Here is a 23295-nt window from a genome sequence, read left to right on the forward strand (position 1 = left end):
ATCCATGAAAGTTTTAGATGCAAAACATATTTAATTTCAATCAAAAATAGTCTTTCACTTATTCGTTGCAATAGCTTTGATTGATATGTACATAATTTGTAAAGCTGCATACATATGGTGAGGTTGTGATTTAACAGTTCCCCCATCAGATTGGCATTTTGGCATGGCACTGCTGGACACATTTACAACACAACACAAAGGTCACTCGTTTCACAAATACATCATGCTTCTTTGAAATATATACAAACGATCACAAATAATACATTATCTACTCTGTAAAATTATTTTAAACATTATAAACAGGCACTTTACTTCATTAAGGCTTGCACATTAAAACAAACAAAACAAACCAGTGATAAAATAGCTTATCAAATGCATAGCATTTTCCTTAAGACATAAAACTGCACTTGAGATGCAATAAGGAAGAACAAAAAAAAAACCAAGATCTATACACAGGTTAACAAGCATGGCACCAAAACTGGATGTGTCTCTTTATTGAATATAACTTCAGGTTAGATCCTGCAAACCAGAACAAGAGTCCACTCAGTGAAATGCTCAAAATCCCATTATCTATATTTTACAAACTTTGATTCTCTCCTGCCAGATCTCTGTTAAACTACTTTATTGCATTTCCTACCATAAAAATATTAACAACTATTTCCACATAGTGGATATTTTGTTACCGAAAGTAAGTGTAATAATCATCAAATGTCAAGTTAAAAAAAAAGAAAGGGGGGGGGGGGGCTGGGATGATATTGATTCATACCTGTGCTTCCAAATGATGAAAGGTGGGGAATAAAATACACACTTTTTACAAATCGTATTCAAGCCGCAGGTTCCACACAATGATAAAAACAATCTGTTCTTCCAGTCTGAACTTTAGGTCCACATCCATTTCCCAACAAAATTCCCCATCATTGTCTGGGATGGAGGGAGTTTCCATTCGTAAAAGCCTGCAGCTTTCCAATAGAAATAGATGCCTGAGGCAAGATATAGTAACTGATGTGTGAAATGGGAAAATTTATCTTCATGTTTTTTTTTTTTTTTTTACAAAACTGATCTACTCATATTTTAAGAATCATTACTGTAGACGAACCAACAGAAGGCATCATTGGTCAAATCCATGGCTGTGGAGATGATCGCAGTTGACGTGCAACATTTAAATGGAGGAAAAATGTCACTTTCCAAGTGGCCTCTCAACCATCATTTCCTGAACCGGCAGTGTCTCGTCTTGCAAGGTGCAGCGGGAAACAAAATCCCCCTGTGATCTCAGGCTGCTCTGGAAATACGGGGCTGTCTCATTGGCTTCTTCCTGCACCGGGCTACCGAAGGCATCGTCCTGACCCGCCCCGTCACTGCCATGAGACGTCTGGCTGACGTAGACCACGATGACATCTCCGCTGAAGTTCATCACCTGACCACTGGAGATGAAGGTGGTGTTGTGATTCCCAGACACCTGACCTTGATGGAAAAGGGTGACATAGATAAATAGAGGAGATGAGTAAAGGCAGAAAAATGGGCACAAAGGAAGTGGTACAAGCCACAGTATGTAGACACTTTCCACTACGCCCAGTGTTAGCTGGATGATGGAGGATTAGTGGATGGAATAAGACCATATTCGGATCCATGCAGATGGATATATACGTAAAGCATGGTTGTGTAAATTTTCCTATGTCCTCCTACACACAAGCAAAAAGAGCTTCCCCTATGCATGACGCGAGTGAAGAAGGAACTAAACTTTGGCCAACCTCGGACAGCAAATGTAACAGTGGGTGTAATGACCATGCAGGTTGACCACAGGAAGGCCACGGCTTCTGAGAACGCCATCTTTTAAGAGTGCCCAGTACTTTTTAGCGTGAGAAACTCAGGAACTCTGAAGACAAGCCGTTTTTCAGAGGTTTAAAAGTTTTATAGACACGGTTGAGAGAATTCCTAAAATGTGCAGTTCAACTCTTTCTGACCTCTGCCCGATGTCACAAGACCTCTCAAAAAGAGATCTAAGCCTTTAGCTTTAAAGTGCGAATACTGGCAGGGAAGCCCGTCTGCTGCTCACCCTGGGATTTCATCCTTCCAGGTGAATTAGGAAATGAGCTGTGTGTGATTGTTTTGCAGGTTGCATCTCACCACATTAAGCCTGGTTCCTATTTTATCCCGTCTGGTGTCTGAACTTCCAGCCGACCCAATGACTAACAGCTTGTCTCGGCCATATGTGCGCAGGCGCGCACACACACAGTAAATATAAAGCAAACACTTAGTTGGAGGCATGCATATGCATGCCCCCCCCCCCGAAATCTCACACACACGCACACGCACACACACACACACACACACACGCACACACACGCACACGCGCACACACGCACACGCACACGCACACGCACACACACACACACGCACACACGCACACACACACCTCTGTGTTCCCGTCTGAGAGTTTTTCCCGGAATACCAGTCTGAGAGGTCTGGTTTGAAAATATGTCATTTCACCACAACTTTGAAAACAAAGCGCCGTGGAATCTGCTTGGGTTCTTCTGTTTATCCTTTTTTAATACCACATTGATTTTTTTGGATGCCCAACAACTGCAGGGATACAGCTTTCTGACAGGAGTGAAGCTGAACTCTGGTAGAACCCCTCTCTTGTTCCCCATCCAGAAAAACCACACTTGTATACAGTGTTCATCAAAATCGGCTCATTTCTCCCAGTAAGCTGACAGCTCGACTCCTCAATGGGTGAGCTAAATGTGGGACACTAATACTGTTAAAGTGTCCGTGAAGAAAAGCAAGTTAAATGTTCAAAATGATCCACGGAGTTTCCAGCAGATAGAACTGGTGCTTAGCGCGACTGAGATGTATATAATACGTTTCGCGGTTACACTCCGGTGATTCTTGTGGCCCGACTTACTATTAAACGTTTGCGAGAAGTCCATTTAATTAATTGTTATTGCTTTGTGATGGGAAATGATGTTCCCCTCAAGTCAGCAAGAGTGTAATTAAAGTAGCCAGTCATCAGTGAGAGTTAAAAAAAAAAAAAAAAAATCGTCACAAGTTAGTGTGCGTTTTTGTTGAGTGGGCAGGGTTTTTAAAGTATTATTCAAGCTGCGCACATCTTGCTTCAATTAAAGTTGTGGTCACTTTGCGAAACCCTATGGAAGTCTGGGTAAACAGGAGCTTTGTACTGTTGATGGCACAGTTCACACTCAAGCACACAAAACACACACAAAGCGGTGTTTGTTAGCGTGCGGTTCTGGTGGTTCACTTGTGCATCAAATACGTCCGTATCTCCCCCCCCCCCCCCCCGCTCCCTGTGTGGTCCGCCAAAAGTTGGAGATCAACTATCAATACTGGCTTTAATAAAATATATTTCTTGGAAAAACACACAAACTCCTTATTCCTATGCTGAAATCTATCCTTTGTTATAAGTTGTGTTCTGCGCGTTCGCCTAATAACGTTCCAGCCAACCGCCGACCTGATGAGGCTGTCCTGATGTTGCCGCTTTTATAACTAACCGTAACCACTCAGTGCTTGAGGCACTGATCTAAAATGTTTCCCTGAGACTTTTCTCTTTGGCAGCACAGCACAGTCTCTGTGAGAACAATACAAGTTCAATCATGTGACGGTGAAACTTTCCATTTAGACCAATCTAAATCGCGCTCTGTTATTTTTGGTGGCCAGGCCCACCTATTCTGTGGAAAGGGAGCACTGCTATGCAGTATATCAAATCGTCTATGGATATGACCCAGCGGCAATACAGTGGCGACTGCCTGCACAAACAAAGCACACAGTATCCACCTGGCAAACACTACTGCGGTCCCTCAGCCTTTGTGATGAGCCCATTATCCACATAGCGCACAACCACTGTGCATTTAGTTTTCATTGACTGTGTTGAGTGGTCAAGGCATCCAGGAAATAGCCGCCTCCACAGCAACTACACTGGGCCAGGAGCACTAAATATATCTGGTTAAAAGGAAATTGATTCATAAAGTTATGAAAGAAACTTTCTTCAATGTAAAAATGCAACTTCTTAAGTCAAATATAGATGTTAATGCATCCTCTTTCTTTACTTTCTTATATAACTGATGATTGACAAACAATCGCAAACAATCGCCTATATTTAAATTACAGTACCTGATTAACCTCAAACACATTGAAATTGGAATATATAGGGAAAAAACCCCATCTATCATATACAATTCAAAACTATTTGCACAAGACAAACTGGACAGTTTAAAAAAAACCAAGCATGATAATTTGTAATAATTACCTGAGGTAAGAGTTGGTTCAGCAGCCAACTGACTGTGGAGGCTCTCCGGCGAGCACTCCAGTTCAGACTCCCCCGAGGAGAGCTTGTTTTCCCTGCTATCCCTCCAGGACGCTCCCTGACCCTGCTCCGGACCAGCCGCCTCAGAGGGTTTGTCCAGGTGCAGCTCTCCAACAGACGAAGAAGTCATTAAGGGGCTGACCAAGTTCAATGCAGAGGCCGAGCTACTTCCTGTTGAGGAGGCACCTGTGCTCGGCAGTCTGTGATAGCCCTCCTGTTTCACTGACGATGTGTCAGTCAGGTGAGACTTGAACTCCGGCCTCAGCTGAGCCTGGGACAGTGGCAGGCAGAGTTCAGGAGTTGGACTCGATGGAGGCGCGATGGAGGAGGTTTGGAGGAGAGGAGGCGACAGAGAAACAAGAGATGAAACACCTGTTTCGCTCGCGTTTGAGGCGTTTTCTTTATTCACGATATCTTTTTCGACACCTTCTCTGCTATTCTCACTCGTATGCTCTTTGCCCCGCTCAACTCCGTCCCTGTCTCCATCTAGCCCTCCACATGAGCAGGTGCCCGGTGTCCCCGGGCTGACGGCCTGGCTGCAGTCCTCATTTTCTCCTACTTCCAGGGGCTCGCGAATGGGAATGAGGCAAACACAGGAACCCGCCATGAGCGGAGGCACGCTCCCAACCTCCTCCTCATCAGACACCTCTTCCGGTTCTCCAGATCCTTCACTCCGGTCCTCCACCACCGTCATCCCGTTAATCCCCTCTGTCTCAGTCATTTCTTCTGTGAAAGGCAGTGAGACCTTGACTTCGGGAACAGAGGTGGGGAAGGTGCAGGTGAGATCATCAGCTGGGCTGAGGGGTGCCTGGCAGATGAGTTTGGTCATCTCGCACGGTGTAGATTTGGGGTCCCCGGGGCCTCCACCTCCAGCGCCACTATGATAAAGAGGGGCCGAAGTCTCCTAGTATGAAAAGCAAGTAAAAAAAGAAGGAAATCAATGTCATTATAGGCATTTTTAGTCAGATAAATGTCTATTTAAATGTCTAAGACACAATTGTTATATTTCATTTTGTAAATGTCAATAGATAGGTGAATGAGGATATCTTAATTCTACTTTACCTGTTGTATCCGGGTCCTCTTCAGATTCTGGACACAGGATCTCAGATTTACTGTATAAAAAGCAAAACAATGTGCCTTAACAGTCAGGAAAATACAGTGAAATCAGTGTAAGCTTTTACAAAATACTGTCAATGACAATCTGTGCTCATTTTGTGTACATTATTTGACTATTGGTATAGAATAGAAACTACTTTATTATTCCCGGAGGGAAATTCTTTAAATAGCCTTTATTATATGAAAGAGCAGCTTCTATGTATAATCCGAATTCTACAACAGGAAGAATGTCACAAACTATTAATAGAAACAGAATGATGTTCAAATGATTCAAATCGATTTTAGATATTTAATGCCACAAGCAGATTTATGCTTCAAAAAGAACGAGTTGATTAAGAAAATGTGTGAAAAAATCTGCAAACACTTGGAGTTATTGAATTTTTTTGTTTGTTTGTGTCACAACATTGTTTTAAACTTTGGTTTAAAACCAAGGCATTCATCAATTGTCCCAACATCCCAACAAATGTAATGAAAACCTTCAGCGAGAGAAGAAGTTAACAACAGATTTTCACTCACCGGAGAGTAAATTCAGTTTGTCTTTGTAGCAGAAGAGGACAAGTATAATGAGAGACAGCATGGTAATGGCTGACAGCACTGAAACTATAACCCAGGAAGGTGTTGCACCTGCAAGATCGACAATTATGTAGTTCAAACATGTGCACTCAGTTATTTGAATTTGCCAAAAAAAAAGCAAAACACAAGCCAGCCAGCTTGCTGTGAGTGTGTGTGTTTACCGGACACAGGAGGTCCACACACTGCATTGGACTGGGCACTGCCTGGCTCTGTCTCACTCTTTCCCTCAGCTTTACAACTGAAAAAGAGTTCACAGAAACAAACAGTCAGGGGGAATATTTGCAGGGATTTGTTGGGTTTTTTTTTTTCTTCTTCTTTTATTGAAGGAATAAACCTGCCAGGTTTCACTGATGGTTGTACAATGACCAGGGAAAGAAAAGGGGATGAAAAGAGGAAAAAACAAAATTCCTTCACTCGCTCTCTCCATAGTCATTATCCTCATCCTCATCACTGCAGATCTGGCCAGCCGGTGGCTGGACCAGCGTTCCAGGGGAAGTGGTGAACGTATTACTCATAACAGCTGGTCGAAGGGGACGACAGCCACACAAATGCATTTTCCCTCCTCAATATGTCAATGATTCCAGTCTAAGAACTGAATCTTTTGTTTGTTTTTGTCTTTAGACAAAAAGAAAAAAGAAATTATGGTTCATTATACTTAATGAGACCAGTTTTACTAGCCCGAAATACAAGTCCCTACAACATTTAACATGTATTTAATTGTTACTGTGGTTAAAGGATTATTGTCAGAAAAGGTGTTTTGACACATGGGTAAGACACGAAAGATGTAGTAGTTAAAGTTGGGCTATCTCACCTGTTAGCCCAACTTTAACCACATTGAAACACGAGTGGTGTGCATGCATGACATAAACATAGAGGATATTTATTTTGTGGGGAGAAAATGGTGAACCTACAACAGGCTGTGAGGGTTTAAATGAAGCTTCAGATTTGAGGTGACAATTACAGCGGTTAGGATTAGCAGTTGTGGTAGTTGAGGTAAGGGTGTAAGTGTGCGCCTGTACTCTTACTTGGTATATTGTTTGCATTGTTCGGTATTACTGCCAGCTGAGAAGAAGCCTTTCTTACAAGCAACACATATCTTTCTTCCATTCGTAGAATCTGGAATGAACATACATCGAGTCACAACTTTGAAGGAATTATTGAGATTTAAGGAATAAAAGGGTGTGGTTTTATTTCGATGGCCTCACCAGGGTCCGTCTCGAGTCCATAACCAGCGCCGCAGGTGGGTATCCTCTCACAGAACTCACAGTTGATGGGATAACACTGGTGACCAGGGCGGCAGCGACATGGCTCCTCTGCCACAGGGTTTTCAGGCCGCTCCATAAAACCTTTTCCTGCAGGCCCACCCCCAAAAAAAGATCCATTTTAGAAATCTTTTCAAATGAAGTCACAGTTAAACAGCTGTCATTTATTTCAGCTGATACCGACCTGGATCACAGAACCTCTGCTGAAGACATCGCTTCTCCTCAGTCCTGCCGGGCTGGTACTCACCAGGATTGCACTTCACGCATTTAGTCTGGTGGGAATCGGTGCAGTCAGAAAACACACGTGAGCCTAATAGCAGGAGGAGATGGAGAGAGAGAGAAACAAGGAAGCACAGATGGGTTTAACATCCCATATATAACCACTAATAACCTAATGAAAGGTTAAAAAAGCACAAAGACAGTCTACAGAGTAAGGTAGTCCTTTCTCTTTTACATTTGTGGTTTCTTAAAGAGGAGTGCACATCAGAGCAAAGAGTGTGTGACTGCATGTGTCCGTCTGTGCAATTTTAAACCAGAAAGTTCTGTTTTTACACGACCTTCCTCTTTTGATTCGGGAACTTTGTGAATGGAAATGTATTTTTGTTTTATGCTGATGTGAGTGAGTAAACCGGATGTGAAATATTCCCACACTACATCTGATTTATTTGGTTTTTGGTGTGTGTGTGTGTGTGTGTGTGTGTGTGTGTGTGTGTGTGTGTGTGTGTGTGTGTGTGTGTGTGTGTGTGTGTGTGTGTGTGTGTGTGTGTGTGTGTGTGTGTGTGTGTGTGTGTGTGTGTGTGTGTGTGTGTGTGTGTGTGTGTGTGTGTGTGTGTGTGTGTGTGTGTGTGTGTGTGTGTGCTCTTACCTGGGTCACACTTCTTGCAGCACCTATTGAATTTTAGGTAGTGTTTATCATCACACTGCTGAGCTTCAGTGACTGCAGTCTAGAGAAAGAAAAAGATGTGGTACATGGTTAGCAGGGTTTTTTTTTTTTTTGGGTCTATATATAAACTCTGCTCCTCTCCCAGTGCTCCACAATTTTTCCAAGATGTATTCAAGCATCTTCTTCAAACCATCTCTTTAATGCACACGTGATATGTTGAGATGATGGTGAGTAATGAGAGGAAGAGCACGGTTAAAGCATTGCTCAGGAATTCTTTCCGCACTCTCAGAAGCACCTGACCACAGCACCCTATGGCCTTCATACCAGCACGGCAAAGCACCACAGTGCCCATCTCCAAGAGGAAAAACCAACTGGGATTATTATTTTTGGTTTAAAACACTAGTTTCTAGTTATATTTAAGCACTCCCCTAGCATTCTGTGAAAACTATCCCAGGGGAGCTGTAACACGACATATTGAAGAGCCTTCTGTTTATTCCCACAATGCTAAGTCTCCTGCTGACACTCCACAGTGTGAACAACAATATCAGGCAAGCTCCTATTGTGAGGAACATGGATGGAAGTGAACAGTGAAACATCTGTGCGTGTGTTTTAATGAAATGTGGGAACTCTTGTTAAAAAAAAAAAAAGGTTGGCAACAGTAAGTCATGCAGGCTCACACGTACAGACTGCACACACCCTCCAGCCGCCCAAAATTAGGGGCTGTGAACTCCTCACCACAATGCTGAATGAGAGAAACTGGCTGTTATGACAGAAGCGATGCCAAGGCCACAACGCCTATTTATAAAAGTAGAAAAATACAACTTATAGGGCCGAGGTCCTTCTGACCTCCAACTAACCTTCATCATCCCATTCAGCCCTTTTGAAATGGTCTTCCTCCCATGAAATTATACACCAAATCAGACATACATGCTATAATTTATACAGTAAAGAATTGCTGGCAGTGCATGAATTCAGTTGAATTAAATATGGAAAGGATATTTTCTCCTTGACAGGCAAATTCAGAAAGACTAATTATGAGATCGTTTTTAACCAATTGGTCACGCTCTCAACACAGAATACTACTTCATAAATATCTACTTTGGAAGGCATACCCAAGCATTTATACTGCAATAAAAATGTACCTTCAAACTGCATCCATAAAATGCTTTTGTATACAGTTACTAGCATTTTGTAGTTTGAAATGGGTGTTTTTTTTGAGACATAACAAAGCTGGTCAAGTTACAGAATTTACTGGCATCTACTGGCGACTTTGCAGATTGCAACAAAATATCTACCACGTCTCTTATGAGCAACATAAAAACCTCTAAGTAGCACCAGCCAGGCTCCAGTGAAGAAAGATATAAAGGCCCCATTCAATGTTAATGAAAAACACGAGTGCTCTAAAGCTGATAATCAAAGACTAATACGATCCATTTCTCCAAACAGATTTCCCTTTGAATCAAGCAAAAAAAAAGAAGGGGCCACCCAATGTTTCTCGTGTCTTTCACATCCTCTCCTCTTTTCACCGTTTGTTCTTTCAGTCCCTTTCTCACACGTCCACGCTAAACGGTGTTTCGTATCCGTTTCAGTCTGTTCGTCCTCGGGCAACACAACATGACTGTTGGCAAGCGTTTAATTGCCTCCACTCAGACTCACACATCAGCCAGTCTTTGTTTTAGGATCCAACCAGAGGCATAATGATGCACAGCGCTCATAACTGGGACCACAGCCCTAATGAGGACCATGTGCTGCATCAGGCCCGGGTGACAGACGGAGGAGAGACTGCCATGTTAGAAATAGATGGAAATAAATTGGATCATTTGTTAGACAGTGTTGCATCTACAGTTATTTGGATCAAGATGCACATGAAACCAAAGGAATTGTAAGAATTTTAATTTAATTCCCACCACATCTAAAGATCAACTCTCAAAGTATTTTGAGGCACTAAGTATATACAAGGAAACCAGCTGATCCACCCAATAATATTATATGTGATTAAACACCCAATCACAAGGCCAATGCCATCTGTTGTTTGGACTCAATACACAATTGTGGATGAAGAAAGTGTAAATAGAAGCACTGAGGGGAGAAAATACAAAGAAGTCTTAGTTGCTCAACCTCTTTTTACTCGCCGCCTCACTTTTTTGTCAACATTTCTCTGCTGTTTTGTTTATCTTTCAGAAATCCTTCAGCGCTTGTGTGATCCCATCAAACACCCATGTGACGCAGAGCATTCCATTCACTTTCTGAGGATGGAGAACATTTGCATAACTGCCACGGCAGCCGAGGGCACAACGCCAAGAGAAGCACTGAGCAACTTTTAGGCCTCCAGGGGTTTTAGTGGTCCATGATAACGGGCTGTAAAACCATATTGCACAACAACCAAATCTTTGTGTAAGGCTTGCACCTGTGATTAATTGTTTCAGGGCCATAAAAACAAATCCCAACAATACCTGCAGGAGATTCACCGAATTCTCTTCATTCAAGATTGAAAGAGTGGATTATCAAATGCAAATGGTCCTAAAAAAAAAAAAAAGTTTGAATTCAATTATATGGGGTCTATAGTGAGCCACAGTTCAAATGTTCAAATGTTGAAAGAAAAAAAAAACACCCTACAGCTATAATGTTTGTTTGATCAAGATATAATGTAAAATTATAACCTCACCCATCTGCAGACAAAGCTCCATTGTCATTATGAGAGTTGTGTTGTCTTCAATGTGTTATCTACTGCTTAAGCAGAGATAGACATAACATCTAAGAGTTTTTTCTTTTTTCAGATGGGCAAAGTGAGGATATAGAAATATGACTTACAATAAAAGATGTGGGGAATTGAGATCTTGCTAATAGATTCTTGAAAGGCAGAAAGCCTGGCAAACAAACGAATGCATGCATGCAGATGGATGCATGGATGGACAGAATAACTGGCAAATAAAAAAGGACACACCACAAGTATGGGTCGGCAAAGAAAATGAGTCTGTAAAAAGCACAACATCATTCATGATATTGACTTTTAGGCTCTGAACATCTTGAAGTAATTGAGTATTGCTCAATGTCATACAGTCAGTTTGAAATAGATTTGGAATAGATTGGATGGAGTGGTTGAAGACCAAGAAAATGAAGGGGAATTCTTTCTGGATATTGTGAGTCAGTTATGGCAAGACCAGGGTGAGAACACAAACACAAAGCCAAAGGTTTGCAGCATCACTTTCAAACATAACTACAGTTTTACTTCAGCTCTTTTCACAGAATGATTCCATCCCCATGCACTTTATCTCTATTTGCTCAACGTTGTCACCAATAGTAAAAAACATAGCTGTATTTGAAGGCCTCTGAAAATAATTTGGAAAACCTGACACTGGATTTTTGCATCGTGAAGTACAGCAATTTCTGTGACAACAGAAGGAAAACCAGGAAAAACAAAGCAAATGTTCCAGTCACAGTCAGAACCTAGTTGGCTTACGGTAATACAGGCGGACAGGCAGTGATAGATCACTGGTGCCCTGCAGTCCCACCACTACAACCACATCTTGTAAACTGCTCCACCTGGACAGCGTTAGCTGTCTGGACAAAACAACTACTTGGACAACAACAGTCAGTGAACAACAACCCAGTTTCCCCTCCAAAGGAAATTGTGTTGGTGAGGAAATTTTACATCAGATTATATTATACTGGAGAACAAGACCTTTCTTCTTCTTTTTTTGTATTTAGTTTTTTGGTTTTAAGAATTGCACCATTCATCTGATTGGGAGGAAATAATGCATATTGAATAAATGAACGTAAAAGTGTTTTGTGGAAAGATTAAAAAAACAACAACATTCTTGCATGCCCAGCTTCATGACCATTTTTACATTATTGCCGTCACCAATATGCGTCCTTGTGTGGGCCCCAGAACCGTCATTCTGTGACAGACTCGTTGAGGTTTTCGATGAGCCATATGGCCCACCAGAATGTGGAGGGAGTTTAACAAACCGCTGGCCAGCGGTGGTCCGAACAAGGGCGAAGAGATGTCGACCCAAGCAGTTGCAACTGTTACAGGTAGTGCCCGTGCGTATCACCACCCCCCCCCCCCCCCCCCCCCCCCCCACACACACACACACACACTTAATTCTTCTCAGAGTATGAACATCTGGGGGGGGGAAACAATTTATTCTAGTTCATGTTGTACATCTATATTAACCAAGGTGCAGCTTTCCTTTATCCAGGTGTTCGCTACCCAACAGTTTGGATAAGACAGGTTTAAAAGTGAGGTGGAGAAAACGTGGAAGGTGGTATCTGCATAAACCGTCACGCTCAAACAACATCGTCCTTATAAGATAGGACTTTTTGTCTTTCACCCTAAAATGTTGCCGTGTGGCAAATCATCAATAGCAGCAACAACTTACCTGTGCGTAAAAGACGACGAGGACGCACGTTATCCATCCGCGGAATATCCAGCTTGTGGAAAAGTTCAGCCTCATCTCTGCAGAGCGACGAAGACAAACTTCTTGCGACAAACTTTTCTGTCTTTGCCAACTTGAAATGTTCGGATCCGGTTTCCCCCAAACTCGTGTCTAAAACCCCTTACTGGATGTCGCCTCTTCTACTCGCGCGCGTAAAAGTGGCAGAGCCTCCTCACGTCTCACAGGGCATTCTTGCGCCTTCATTCCCGGTCTATGCAGCCGCAGTTCCCATCTCCTCTATCCTCTCATCTTGCTTCTGCTTTCACCCACGCGTTGTGTGGAGGGAGCTGCATGCAACAGCTTGTAAAAAACCAAGTTGATTGAGGGAGGGAGGGAACTCCTCCCACGTTGACATATGTAAAGAAGAAAAGTTCATCCCCTTCTCGGCCCTCATCTCTCTGATTCACTGTTCCGACTTCCTGGAGAAAAACATATTGCGCATGTCAAATATTTGGAGTCGTTTGTTGCTCGTGATGCACCATATGACAACCACAGTGAGGAAAATCTAAAATGTGATGTGTTAAATTTCCGAGATTAAGTCTTTACTGTGACCCATATTTGTCATGTGTCCAAAATGGCATGTGGCACTTTTGACGTTACTGATCATACTTGGCTGGCTGTGATGTGACCTCACACCAAAGATGAGCTCATGTCACCTTTTCCACACTAACCTACATACAGGATGCAAAGCATTTGGTCACTCAGAGATTTCACTTCCTCAATAACCCATTGATCATGGGAGTCAGTAGGATGGACAGTGAACACAGTTGGTCCTGGGAAGCCCATGTGCATGTCTACAATCAAGAAGTTATTCCGGAGTAGACTGCCTCCAGGAAATACTGCTACAGTTATCTGCTTCCAGAAAAAAAAAGTGGGAAAAAAACCCTCTAAATTTGCATGGCAGATTGCACTCAGCCTATTTTGGCATGCCAAGAGAGGGAAGGTCTGAGTTTGGATATTTTCTCTTCAAGTTGACAGTTATGCAAATATCAAGTCAATGTGTAGACCCTGGATGGGAGAAGGCGGTCCTGAGCATGAGGCAGGAGAAACACCCCAGAGGGGATGGTAATTAAAGAAAAGCAGACAGAACTGGACTAAATCAAATTAGTTACTCAGACTCAGTGTGAATGTGCAGCATTTCCTTGATGTTTCCATTGAATAAAGAATACAGTCACAAAAATGTTTTGATGTGTGTATAAAGTTACTAAAGGGGTTCTTACTCTCCCTGTGTAAAAAAAAAATAAAACATGCTGAGAGAAGCTGTTTTTTTGTTGGGGCCTCTGCAGCTTGCACAGTAGCAAATAAAATCTGACTCTTTCAGCAATCAAAAGCCTCATGTCGACTCTGAACAGAAGCCCAAACACAGGGACTGGTCACCTCTGGACAACACTAGTAAATTGGCTTCACAGAGAAAATAGACCCAAAGTTCAAACACACCAACAATGTGGCTTGATTTGGGGTGTGAACGTGGAGCCCCGCTGCAAGCGAACGCCACGCTGCTTTACAAGCGCTACACTTCTAATGACCCGGGTCAGAGCGTGAGCTGTGCGGGTTGTGTTGCTTAGCATCACTTACAACAAGTCAAAGTTCACAAAGTGGGCCTACTTCAGACAACTCATATACACAAAAATGCACACCAGCACACGCTATAAGGCGTGGAGTGGTTTTGATTAATGGAAAACACGCTGGTTCCATTGAGCAAACCAGCCGCAGCCTGTTTTGGTACCAAGACTTTGGGTAAGCTTCAATGGTTAGACATGGCAATACTTGAACACAGTTAAAAGTGCACTGGGCAGAAAGGAAAAACAAAAATCATGCATGCACATGGACTTCAAATACACATAGGAGAGGTTGGAATAATAACATTAAAAGTCAGCCACCATGTTCCGGTGGTTTGAGGACTGGATCTGCATTGCTTCTGCTCACTTTGGAAACAGATGTGATCTGTGAGTCACTTAAGGCACCGATGTGAGTAAGAGGTCCCGGCTCACACCGTTCTCTTCATACAAACAAAATGCCAGTGGAACTTTCATGGACAACACGGGATAAAGCTGCGCATATCTACACAATGGGAGTTGTTTTGACACACAGAAACACATAGAACCCTCACATACCTGTACATACAAATATCTATCGGCAGACACTCGGCTACGCCCACAGTCATGAAATGTGAAGCCCTGGCTCCTCCAGTTTCACGCCATTATTTGTCCACCTGGCCGGTTATCAGTGATGGTGGTTGAATATTAGCTTGAATATGCAAATACTCTTTACAACAAGGTGTTAAGTGAACTTTTCTCATATTCGAAAGTCGAATATGAGAAAAGTCGAAAAAGGCTAAACAGGCATGCATGACCTATTTCTGCATACGTCACAAATCAATGAATTTGACAAGGACCGTCTAAATCAGTACTGACAAGCTGCAGGTGGATTTAGTCCAAACGGTTCTCTGCTCTTGATCCTCAGCCATATTTTATAGCTGGAGAATGAAAGATAATGTTATCTTGACGGGCAGATCTGTGCTTTTATTTCTGTGCGTTTTTTTTTGGGGGGGGGGGGGGGGGGTAAGTTAGAGGTAGGGAATGTCCCATAAGTTGGACTTTGTCTTGTTGTACTAAGCAGACAATAAGCCACATCAAAGGACTGCCCGCGAAGGCCAGAGACAGTAGGAGTATGCGTTTTTCTGTGAAATTGCTTTGTTTTACAGCCTTCAAACACCTGTCGGTGGTTTGAGCCGATAGTCATATAAAAGAGACAACATGCAGGTATTCAATGAAGCTTCCATAAATACATGTAAGTACACAACTGACCTCCATCTTTTATTACACCAGGACACAAATTTCAAATATACATAATGAGGACCTTTCTCTTCAGTTCAGTGTATGATAGCTGTTTACTGCTTCTCTTCAGGCTTATTTAAAAAGAGCAACAACAAAAACCAAGAACGAAAAATACCCACTTTAGAAAAGAAAAAGTGGAATTATCAGAGACAAGATGCAATGGACAGAGAAAGAATAGTCAAGATCAGTGTTCTTTTAACATCACATTGCCAAAATTAGATGACCCAAAAAAAAAAAAAGAAATCATTAACAGTAGTGAACATTATGTATAAGACTCAGATTTAAATCAAAACATATTGATATATAATAAAACAAACAAAACAAAAAGTGAAGTGCAAATTTCTTTGGAAGTTGGAATAAAGTATATGCTTTTTCTTCATTAAGACATAAATAAATTATAAAATAGAAGCTTTCAAAACAAAAACAAAAGACCAACTTTAAAGAAATAAAGGCATGACAGTTTTTTTTTTTTTTTTTTTTTTTAATAGTTTCAAGTAGGCGATACGTCTGAGCCGTACAGAGACGGCATTCTGAACGGACACACAGCGACTCTGTGGTTCAAACCATCATCAAGTTAAACGCAACCATTGTAGAAACGTATGGTCCAAAAACTGTGGCTATTAAAATAGTAAATGAAATCCTGCAGGCTGTGCTGGGATCTGTGATTACTAAAGACGAGTGAAGCTCTTCTAAAATGAGAAGTACTGCACCAAAAATAAGAAAAAACAAAACAAAACAGAAAACAAAAAAAAAATAAGTCCGTGATTCTCTCGAGTCCAAAAAGTGTCCCGGTAACAGGTTCCTCGTTATCAGTTTGGGCAAATCTGGATGTTGTTGAGGTTTGTCTCCTTCCACCCCTCTTTCGAAATGACTCTATTAACACTGACTCACTGAAACAAATCCCTCGTCCTTGACAATGTTGTCACGATTACGAATCAAGGAGGGGAAAGATTAGCTGAGGGAGAAACCTCGCAAGCTTTCACTACAAACCCCCCCCCCCCCCCCCCCCCCCAAAAGAACACTCCAGTTCTCTGTTAAATAGCAGGAAATCCTGCTGACGCGAGGATCTTAAACCCTCACTACTTGACATTGCTTAAACTACAAGGTGGACTTTCTTTCACTTTCGGCGATGCTTCGTTTCCAGGAAAACTAAATGCTCAGAAAGACAGCAAGGGTTTGTTTGTCAGTTGGTTGCAGTCCCCGGCGGGTCACTCAGTGTTGATCACTTCTTTCTCTGGAAGACGTTGGCCAGCATGGCGCCCGAGGTGGTCAGCTGACCCATCTTGCTCAGGAACTTGGTCTTTGCGTCCTCGCCAACCAAACTGGATGCGATAGACATGGAGCTAAAGAGAAGCATGGATTATAGTTTGAATTAGACTCGTGACAGAGGAGGAAAAACCTACACTCTCCATTCTCTGGAGAAGAAGCAACGTTTGCCGTTACGGCCTCTCCTGATTTATTTTTTTACAGTTCAACGGCTTCACAAGTTCCTCTTTTGAGTAATTTAGGACTGCAACAGAATAGAGCGCTGCAGTGCAACAGAAAGACAAACATCAATTAACACCAAAATAGTGTCAGGGAACTGAGGAAGTTCAGAATCTCTAAGTGTTTTCTAGATCAGTTTGAGAATGTGTTATCGAATTGATCCAGTTTGTACAGCAAAATACCTCATATTGATGTCAGTCAGTAGGACTGAGAGAAAGCCGAACCCTTTCCGAAGAGGAGTTTATATAATTCAACAGAACTGAGCCAGGAAACTTCAGTATTATATCATAGTGACACAGAAAGAGTTTCACTAGTTCAAAAAGTGTCTTTGGGAAAAAAAAAAAAAATTCACTGCACTCAAAATCTCAGCATTTCAATGTCAGAAAGCAAATGAATTAAATTGTGCTTGAAAAGGAAAAAAAAACCCCAAGACTACAATCTCAGAAACCAAAACTCCGCAAAAGATCCGTGCAGTGAAAATCACAGCCCGAGTCATCAGTTATAGTGAGAAAAATCGAAGCCGGACCAGAGTGAAAGAGGAACTTGGCTCTCCCAGCATGAGATTTTCACTGCGAGCGTTAAGGAAACGCACCCAAAACTGAGCACACGCAGACAAAAGCACACTTCTTCTATCTATCAAATATTTGTTTGTTTCGAATAAGCCCCTAACAACTTTTAAGATGGAAACCCCCCCCCCCCATTATTTAAAGAACCTTCATAAACTGACTGCAATCCAAGCTTCAATAAAACAAGCTCATGTTTCCCCTCTCTGGTTTTATAAAGACACGAGTACAATTCCTCTGTTTTTCCTCTTTCCTTCACTGTGAAATGACCTCGCTCTCCTTTTTGCGGTTTCAGTTCTTGAAAATTAGAGTTGATGCAGTGGATGTGTGATGGCTCTCACCCTTGTGCGTCCGACATCCCTCTGTTTTCCACCTTGATTTCACACTCCTTGATCATAGAGCTGAGAATCACCTGCGAATGACAGATCAAATTCATCACCGCCCCTGACTGACCAAGCAACCTTTGGAACACTTATTTACAACATAATATGATGGCGTGAAACAATTTCAATATTCTAACTTTGCGTGCGAATATACGGTGAGCAAAAGAGCCAGCTGATCGTTAGTCACCTTGAGAAAATACATGGCGTGCGATTCTGTAACACAAATAAATAGGGAGGAGGAGTGTGTCTGAGTGTGTCTGAGAAAGAGATACAAAGTCAAACTCCGAGGAGTAACATGGAAATGGTCGGAACCATCAAGTGCCTGCCAATGCAGATTCTGCGGTTGTGTGTGAAGGCATGACTTTAAAGTCCGTGAGCGTGTGTGTCTTCCAAGTGAAATCCGGCATGCACGTTTCATTATGGTTTCCGTGCATCTTTCCCACCTCATGTTCAGGAGAGAGTTGCTCCATGTCGGCACGCAAGCACCTGAGACCCGGCAGGAAGTGGTTGACCATCACTTCCTCAGAAATGACTGCACGGGACGTTAAGGGCTGGAAACGGAAACACTTAAGCAGCAGGTTGCTTTAAATCACTCAAGCCAACTAAAAAGAATGAAATGTACAACTGAAGCATACCTAATTTAATATAAACAAATTCAATTGACTCCTCATGGACATCAGTAATACAAATGTCTTTAAAATCTTGCAAAGTAAACAAAACCACTTAAACACATGGCAATATATTTCCTTTAGCTATCTTGCCCTTCCTAGATTAAACATGCAAAAGTATAAACTGAAGTTTCTTCAAGGCCAAACAGTTACTGAAATGGACGGCAATTCCAGGAACTACTTTTTAAAACAAACTTTATAAAGTGAAGTTTTACTGAAGGCACACCCAACCCATCTGCTACCAAATTAGATCGACACAAAGATTTGGTCAAAGGCTGCATGTGTTCTGTCACCTGCCAAAGCCTGTGGTGCTCCGGGGGACATGCAGTGAACACATCTGTATTTTTAGAGAGTGGGAATGTGCAGTTTGAGAGCTCGTCACACTGATTACAAGAGAAAGAAGTTGCAGTGGGAGGTAAGGCCTCTGAGGTTAGGGCTATACCTCCTGGACACTACTGCACTGTGAAATCACAGCCTGACAAAAATCCACAGGAATGAACCTCAAGACCAGCTGCCCTCGGGCTGTGTGCATGTGTGCTGGAGCTGGGTGGAGTACCGGTGATTGAGGTGGGATGAAGCAAAGGCAGGAAAAAGTGGGTGTGAGAAGTAGTAAATAGAGAAAGGATCACAGAAGTGACGGAGGACAGAGACGGGGCAGAGGTACTGTAAACCTGAGTCCTGGCCTGGGAACCCCGAACTGAGAAGTGGAGTCGACGTTCGGTTCCCTCCTCTCAGCCGCTTTCTCCCGCTCTCATCCTTTCCTTTGCTTAACCAACCCTATAATTATCTCTCGCCCCAAAATGGAGGCAGCTTGTTTTTCCTTTCTCCTGCTGCCAAGTGACAGGCGAACTCTGCCAATGCACACAGTGAGCCGTACACTGAGGCACCGGGGCCACGCTGCTCTGAACCGGCACACGATCACGCAGGCGAGTTCAGGAGCACATCTGACCCGCTACGCTAACAATATTCCCACTGACTCACTGTTACGACAGCTAACCCTGAAGCCCAGCCAAGCTTGACACAGACTTCTAGTAAGTCTTCTGGAAAGTAGTTACAAAAACAAGCTGTTGCAGTTTACCACACACTCTTCCCCCCCCTTTTTGGTTTATGAACAGTTACTTAGATTTCAAATAACAGCTCTAATAAAGAAGGTAAATGGAGGAGTAATGGCATCCGGCCTCTTTGACATTGGACCGCGAACGAAGGATACAGCAGCAGGAGAGGGCGCTGTAGGCCTCAAACAGCTGGGTGGCGATGTCGATCCTCTTGCTCTCTACTGCCTGGCTGTTGTTAGCCAGAGCCAGCTTGTGAAGGTGTGGCAGCACAACTGGAGCCATTCGAGAAAAAGAAGAAGAAAATGTTAGTGCGTCATAAAGACGGCAGCGTGTTTTTCTTGCGTCTCTCTTGCTTTTTTTTTTTTTATACATACACTCGTCTCTGAAGCGTGGCTCCGCGTTGGGCCCGACTCTTCCAAACGTCCTGATGATCTCCATGTGCAAAGAGTGCTGATCCTGGTACTGCGGGTCTTCCAGGAATGACGCCAGCTGCATTTTGACCCGCTCCAGCAGCTACACAAGCAACGTTTTTTTTTAGTTTAAAATTTTTTTTTATTTCAGTTATTCGTACAGTTTCGTGTGCCGTTTTGACCCCTCTTACCTCTTTTTGTGTCACAGTCTCCATGATGGTACCGAAGGCCGGTATAGTGGATATCCGCACTGAGCTACAAAACAGCAGGGAAGCAAAACAATGCCTTGACCATCCACAGTCACATTAAAGCTCTCTCAGGTTTCCTCCACACGGTCCGTTAGCGTGTTTACGCCCGAGTCAAATATTATTTGCAGGTCGCTCTTGGATCTCTCTACAAATGCCATATGTGTGAATCATCAGCAGGCTTTCGAATGGCTTAAACAAGACGGGCACTGATTCCAATAAAGACCGACATTGAGTACTTGGACACATTTCTCTTATTGCGCCGGCACTTTTAGTAACGAGCAAGCGTTTACACTGAAAACCGCAGAATAGCAGGACCATTCCATTTGACACATGTTCTAAGTTTGCTTTAAATATAGTGATTACACAGTAATGACACGCTGGTGACCACAGCGATGATGGAAGTGGTTACTGTACTGCCAGGTCAAGCTCTGCATCCTTTCTAACTTATTACATGAACAGACGCAGTAAATTGTCTAACCAAACAAACCATCAGGATTAACTTCATAACTAATAAATGCTTCATGAACGGCTGCAAACTGGACTTTACAAACTGAAATGTATCATGAGCCTGATACCCCATGGTCCATCAAAAAAATGTTTATACCACAGAACATTTTTATTTTCATAGATTATGTAAGAGACATGGCAACAGTTTGCAAATAATATTTGACCCAAACCCAACTGGAACACACAATACATCTATAATTAATGCTTGCCTTGTTCTTATTCATGTCTTGACTTCATATATTCACCATATAATTACTGATCTGAGCTACAAGTTCATCAAACAGACACAACTGGGTGAATAACAACTTTGTGCAAGTTTTTAGTTGCAATGCTGTTAAAAAAAAAAGAAAAGAAAAGCTATGATTTATATAATTGCTTTAAGCAATGTTAATGGGATGCATTAGAGCAATGTTAGATAATCATTCCAGCGTCAGATGGTTAAGAACAGACTGAGATCTTTTTGGCTAAAAAATACTGAAGTACAAAATAGTCTCTGGCGTGTATAAAGAATAGTTTTTCACGCAATGAGGAATGCACTTTTATAATTCTTTTTTTTTTTTTTTACACATATGTGCGAATAATATCAAGCCAAAACATACATGAAGATTTCAAACTTTCAGTGTTGTTCCCATTAATGTCTAAATAGGGAATAATGAGATGAAATGGGCTACATTCCCACAGCCAAGTGTTTGATTTCACTGTCAGTTAAAATCAAGACACAGCTAAGGGCTTTGACTCCAATTTATTTGTTTAAACACTGTATTAAACTCAGGACACGAGACTGAAGGAGGGTTGATTTAAGCATTGACCTATATTTAAATGTTTAATCAGTCACTGTGGTTCACTGGCTACAGATTAGAGTAATTATTGATAGGAAGGCTGATGTTTTCAGTCTGTGCCTCATTAACCAGCACAACAAAAAGCTTATCACATCAGTTCAATATTTTGATTTTTTTTAAAATGTGTTATTGTTATGGCCTATTGAGCAAAGACACTGTTTCAAACTGTAAGGATGCAGCCCACAAAAATGACAATGTTTACAGAGAGGTTTTCTTGTTTCAGTTGACTCACAATTCAGGCCCACTGCACAGAGTTATAAGGGCTGGAGCCGCCCGGCGATCTACTAATGCTTCACTCATGCCTCGGAGAACCAACTGCAAACCCATCACACGGCAGGATGAGAGAGGGAGAAGTACGGTGGGAGAGGACGGAGACAGGAGAGAGGGAAGTGTAGGGGAGGGAGAGAGAGCGAGAGAGAGAGAGTGAGAGAGAGAGAGCGAGAGAGAGCGAGAGAGAGTGAGAGAGGATAAACTGAGGAAGACGGTGAAAATAGCCAACTGCTAGCTGCTGGCGCGTCGGTCGGTTGGAGGGAGGGACCTCGTTCAACGGTGTCAGGTTGGGAGGAAGGAGGAGGAGGAGGAGGGGGAGGGGGAGGGTGATATGGGGTAACAGATGAACATGCTGTCACATGTGGGCAACGTGCATGCGCCGGTCGGACAGGAGACCGGTTGATGTGGTCGACTGATGAGGAGATGAGAGCTGGCATGAATTAGTGTTGCTTGTTGATGCGGACATGCACAGTGTTAGTGTTACCGGTGGTTTTGTGCCGAAGAACCACCCCCGTGGCACAGCCTGAACCCAAACAGGAGCATCTCCAGACTCAAACCGTGAAGTCAATTAATACCAAATTTGCTCAAATCTGTTGTAATTTCCATGATGGATTGGCCTCGAGAGCTCCTGAGAGGTGCAGCCTTGTTCAAGTGTGATCGTTCTCAGGCGGCAAAGAGAAGGGGGGAGAGAGACGCGGCGCGGTTTACTGTTGTTGTTGTTGTTGTTGTCGTTGTTCAACTTACATTTCAGGGTCGGAGGACAGTGTGATGAGAGCCGGCACCACTCTCTGAGCTACCAGCGTCTCATTCACCCCCTTCACCAGCAGCTGATCGGATTGGACAGAGCCAGCCGTGATGTCACAGAGGCGGGCGGGGCATTGGGACAAGAGCGAGCAACACCGCCAATAGATAGAGAGAAAAGAAAGGGAGAAAAAAAAAAAATCCAACAAAGCAAAATAGGGAAAGGGGGAGAAAAAGATAGGAAGAAAGTGATATACAATGACAAGAACCGTAGCTGCAAGGCACGGACCGGCACTGCATGTATCAAGCAAGTGTGTGTACATACGGATCCACACGCACTCACACACGTACACACACACACACAGATACACACATGCACTCGCAGGTATGCAGAAGACATGACCAAGCCAACAACGCTAAACTGCACAAGTACCGTCACAGTAAGGTGACTATAAAGCCGAGGCCTCCTCCCACAGACGCCAGACCAGATTAGCTTTATTTGCTTCCAGCTTTAAAAATAAACAAGTCCGGAGTGTGCTAAACTGATCTGGCATCTGAAGTGGAGCGCCACCCTTCAATCCACAGTTTTGACAATGGTGGGACAGCTGTACACTATGGAATGGTGACAGTGAGGTGTTCTGGGAAAGGGCGAGTACTGCACAACACAGAAGGGGGGGGGGGGGGGGGGGGGGGGGGGG

General features: G+C 42.9%; 2 protein-coding genes across 4 annotated transcripts in view; both read right to left on the reverse strand.

Annotated features, from left to right (window-relative positions):
* Window positions 1-7: 7 nt before the first annotated feature.
* On the reverse strand, window positions 8-12851 carry tnfrsf11a (tumor necrosis factor receptor superfamily, member 11a, NFKB activator). Of its 2 annotated transcripts, none has more exons than XM_080515124.1 (10): window positions 12535-12851; window positions 8135-8213; window positions 7454-7579; window positions 7213-7359; window positions 7033-7123; window positions 6169-6245; window positions 5951-6058; window positions 5381-5430; window positions 4262-5222; window positions 8-1461 (listed from the first exon to the last, which is right to left on the reverse strand). In XM_080515124.1, the coding sequence occupies exons 1-10, from the start codon at window positions 12607-12609 to the stop codon at window positions 1178-1180; spliced, it is 1998 nt and encodes a 665-aa protein (XP_080371250.1). In that variant the 5' UTR covers window positions 12610-12851; the 3' UTR covers window positions 8-1177. The 2 variants fall into 2 exon arrangements, with proteins under 2 accessions (XP_080371250.1, XP_080371251.1); XM_080515125.1 differs by having other exon boundaries at window positions 1221-1456.
* A 3614-nt stretch (window positions 12852-16465) lies between these two features.
* Window positions 16466-23295, reverse strand: part of relch (RAB11 binding and LisH domain, coiled-coil and HEAT repeat containing) — a 29631-nt gene continuing 22801 nt past the window's right edge. For both annotated transcript variants that reach the window (XM_080515440.1, XM_080515439.1), the window contains 7 exons: window positions 22601-22683; window positions 20184-20247; window positions 19957-20095; window positions 19738-19854; window positions 18303-18391; window positions 17818-17888; window positions 16466-16771 (listed from right to left, as the gene is read on the reverse strand). In XM_080515440.1, coding sequence (XP_080371566.1) covers window positions 16651-16771; window positions 17818-17888; window positions 18303-18391; window positions 19738-19854; window positions 19957-20095; window positions 20184-20247; window positions 22601-22683 — 684 coding nt within the window. In that variant the 3' untranslated portion in view covers window positions 16466-16650. The remainder of the gene's footprint in view (window positions 16772-17817; window positions 17889-18302; window positions 18392-19737; window positions 19855-19956; window positions 20096-20183; window positions 20248-22600; window positions 22684-23295) is intronic.

Source organism: Blennius ocellaris (genome assembly GCF_963422515.1).
Source record: "Blennius ocellaris genome assembly, chromosome: 19".
Lineage (NCBI taxonomy): Eukaryota > Metazoa > Chordata > Actinopteri > Blenniiformes > Blenniidae > Blennius > Blennius ocellaris.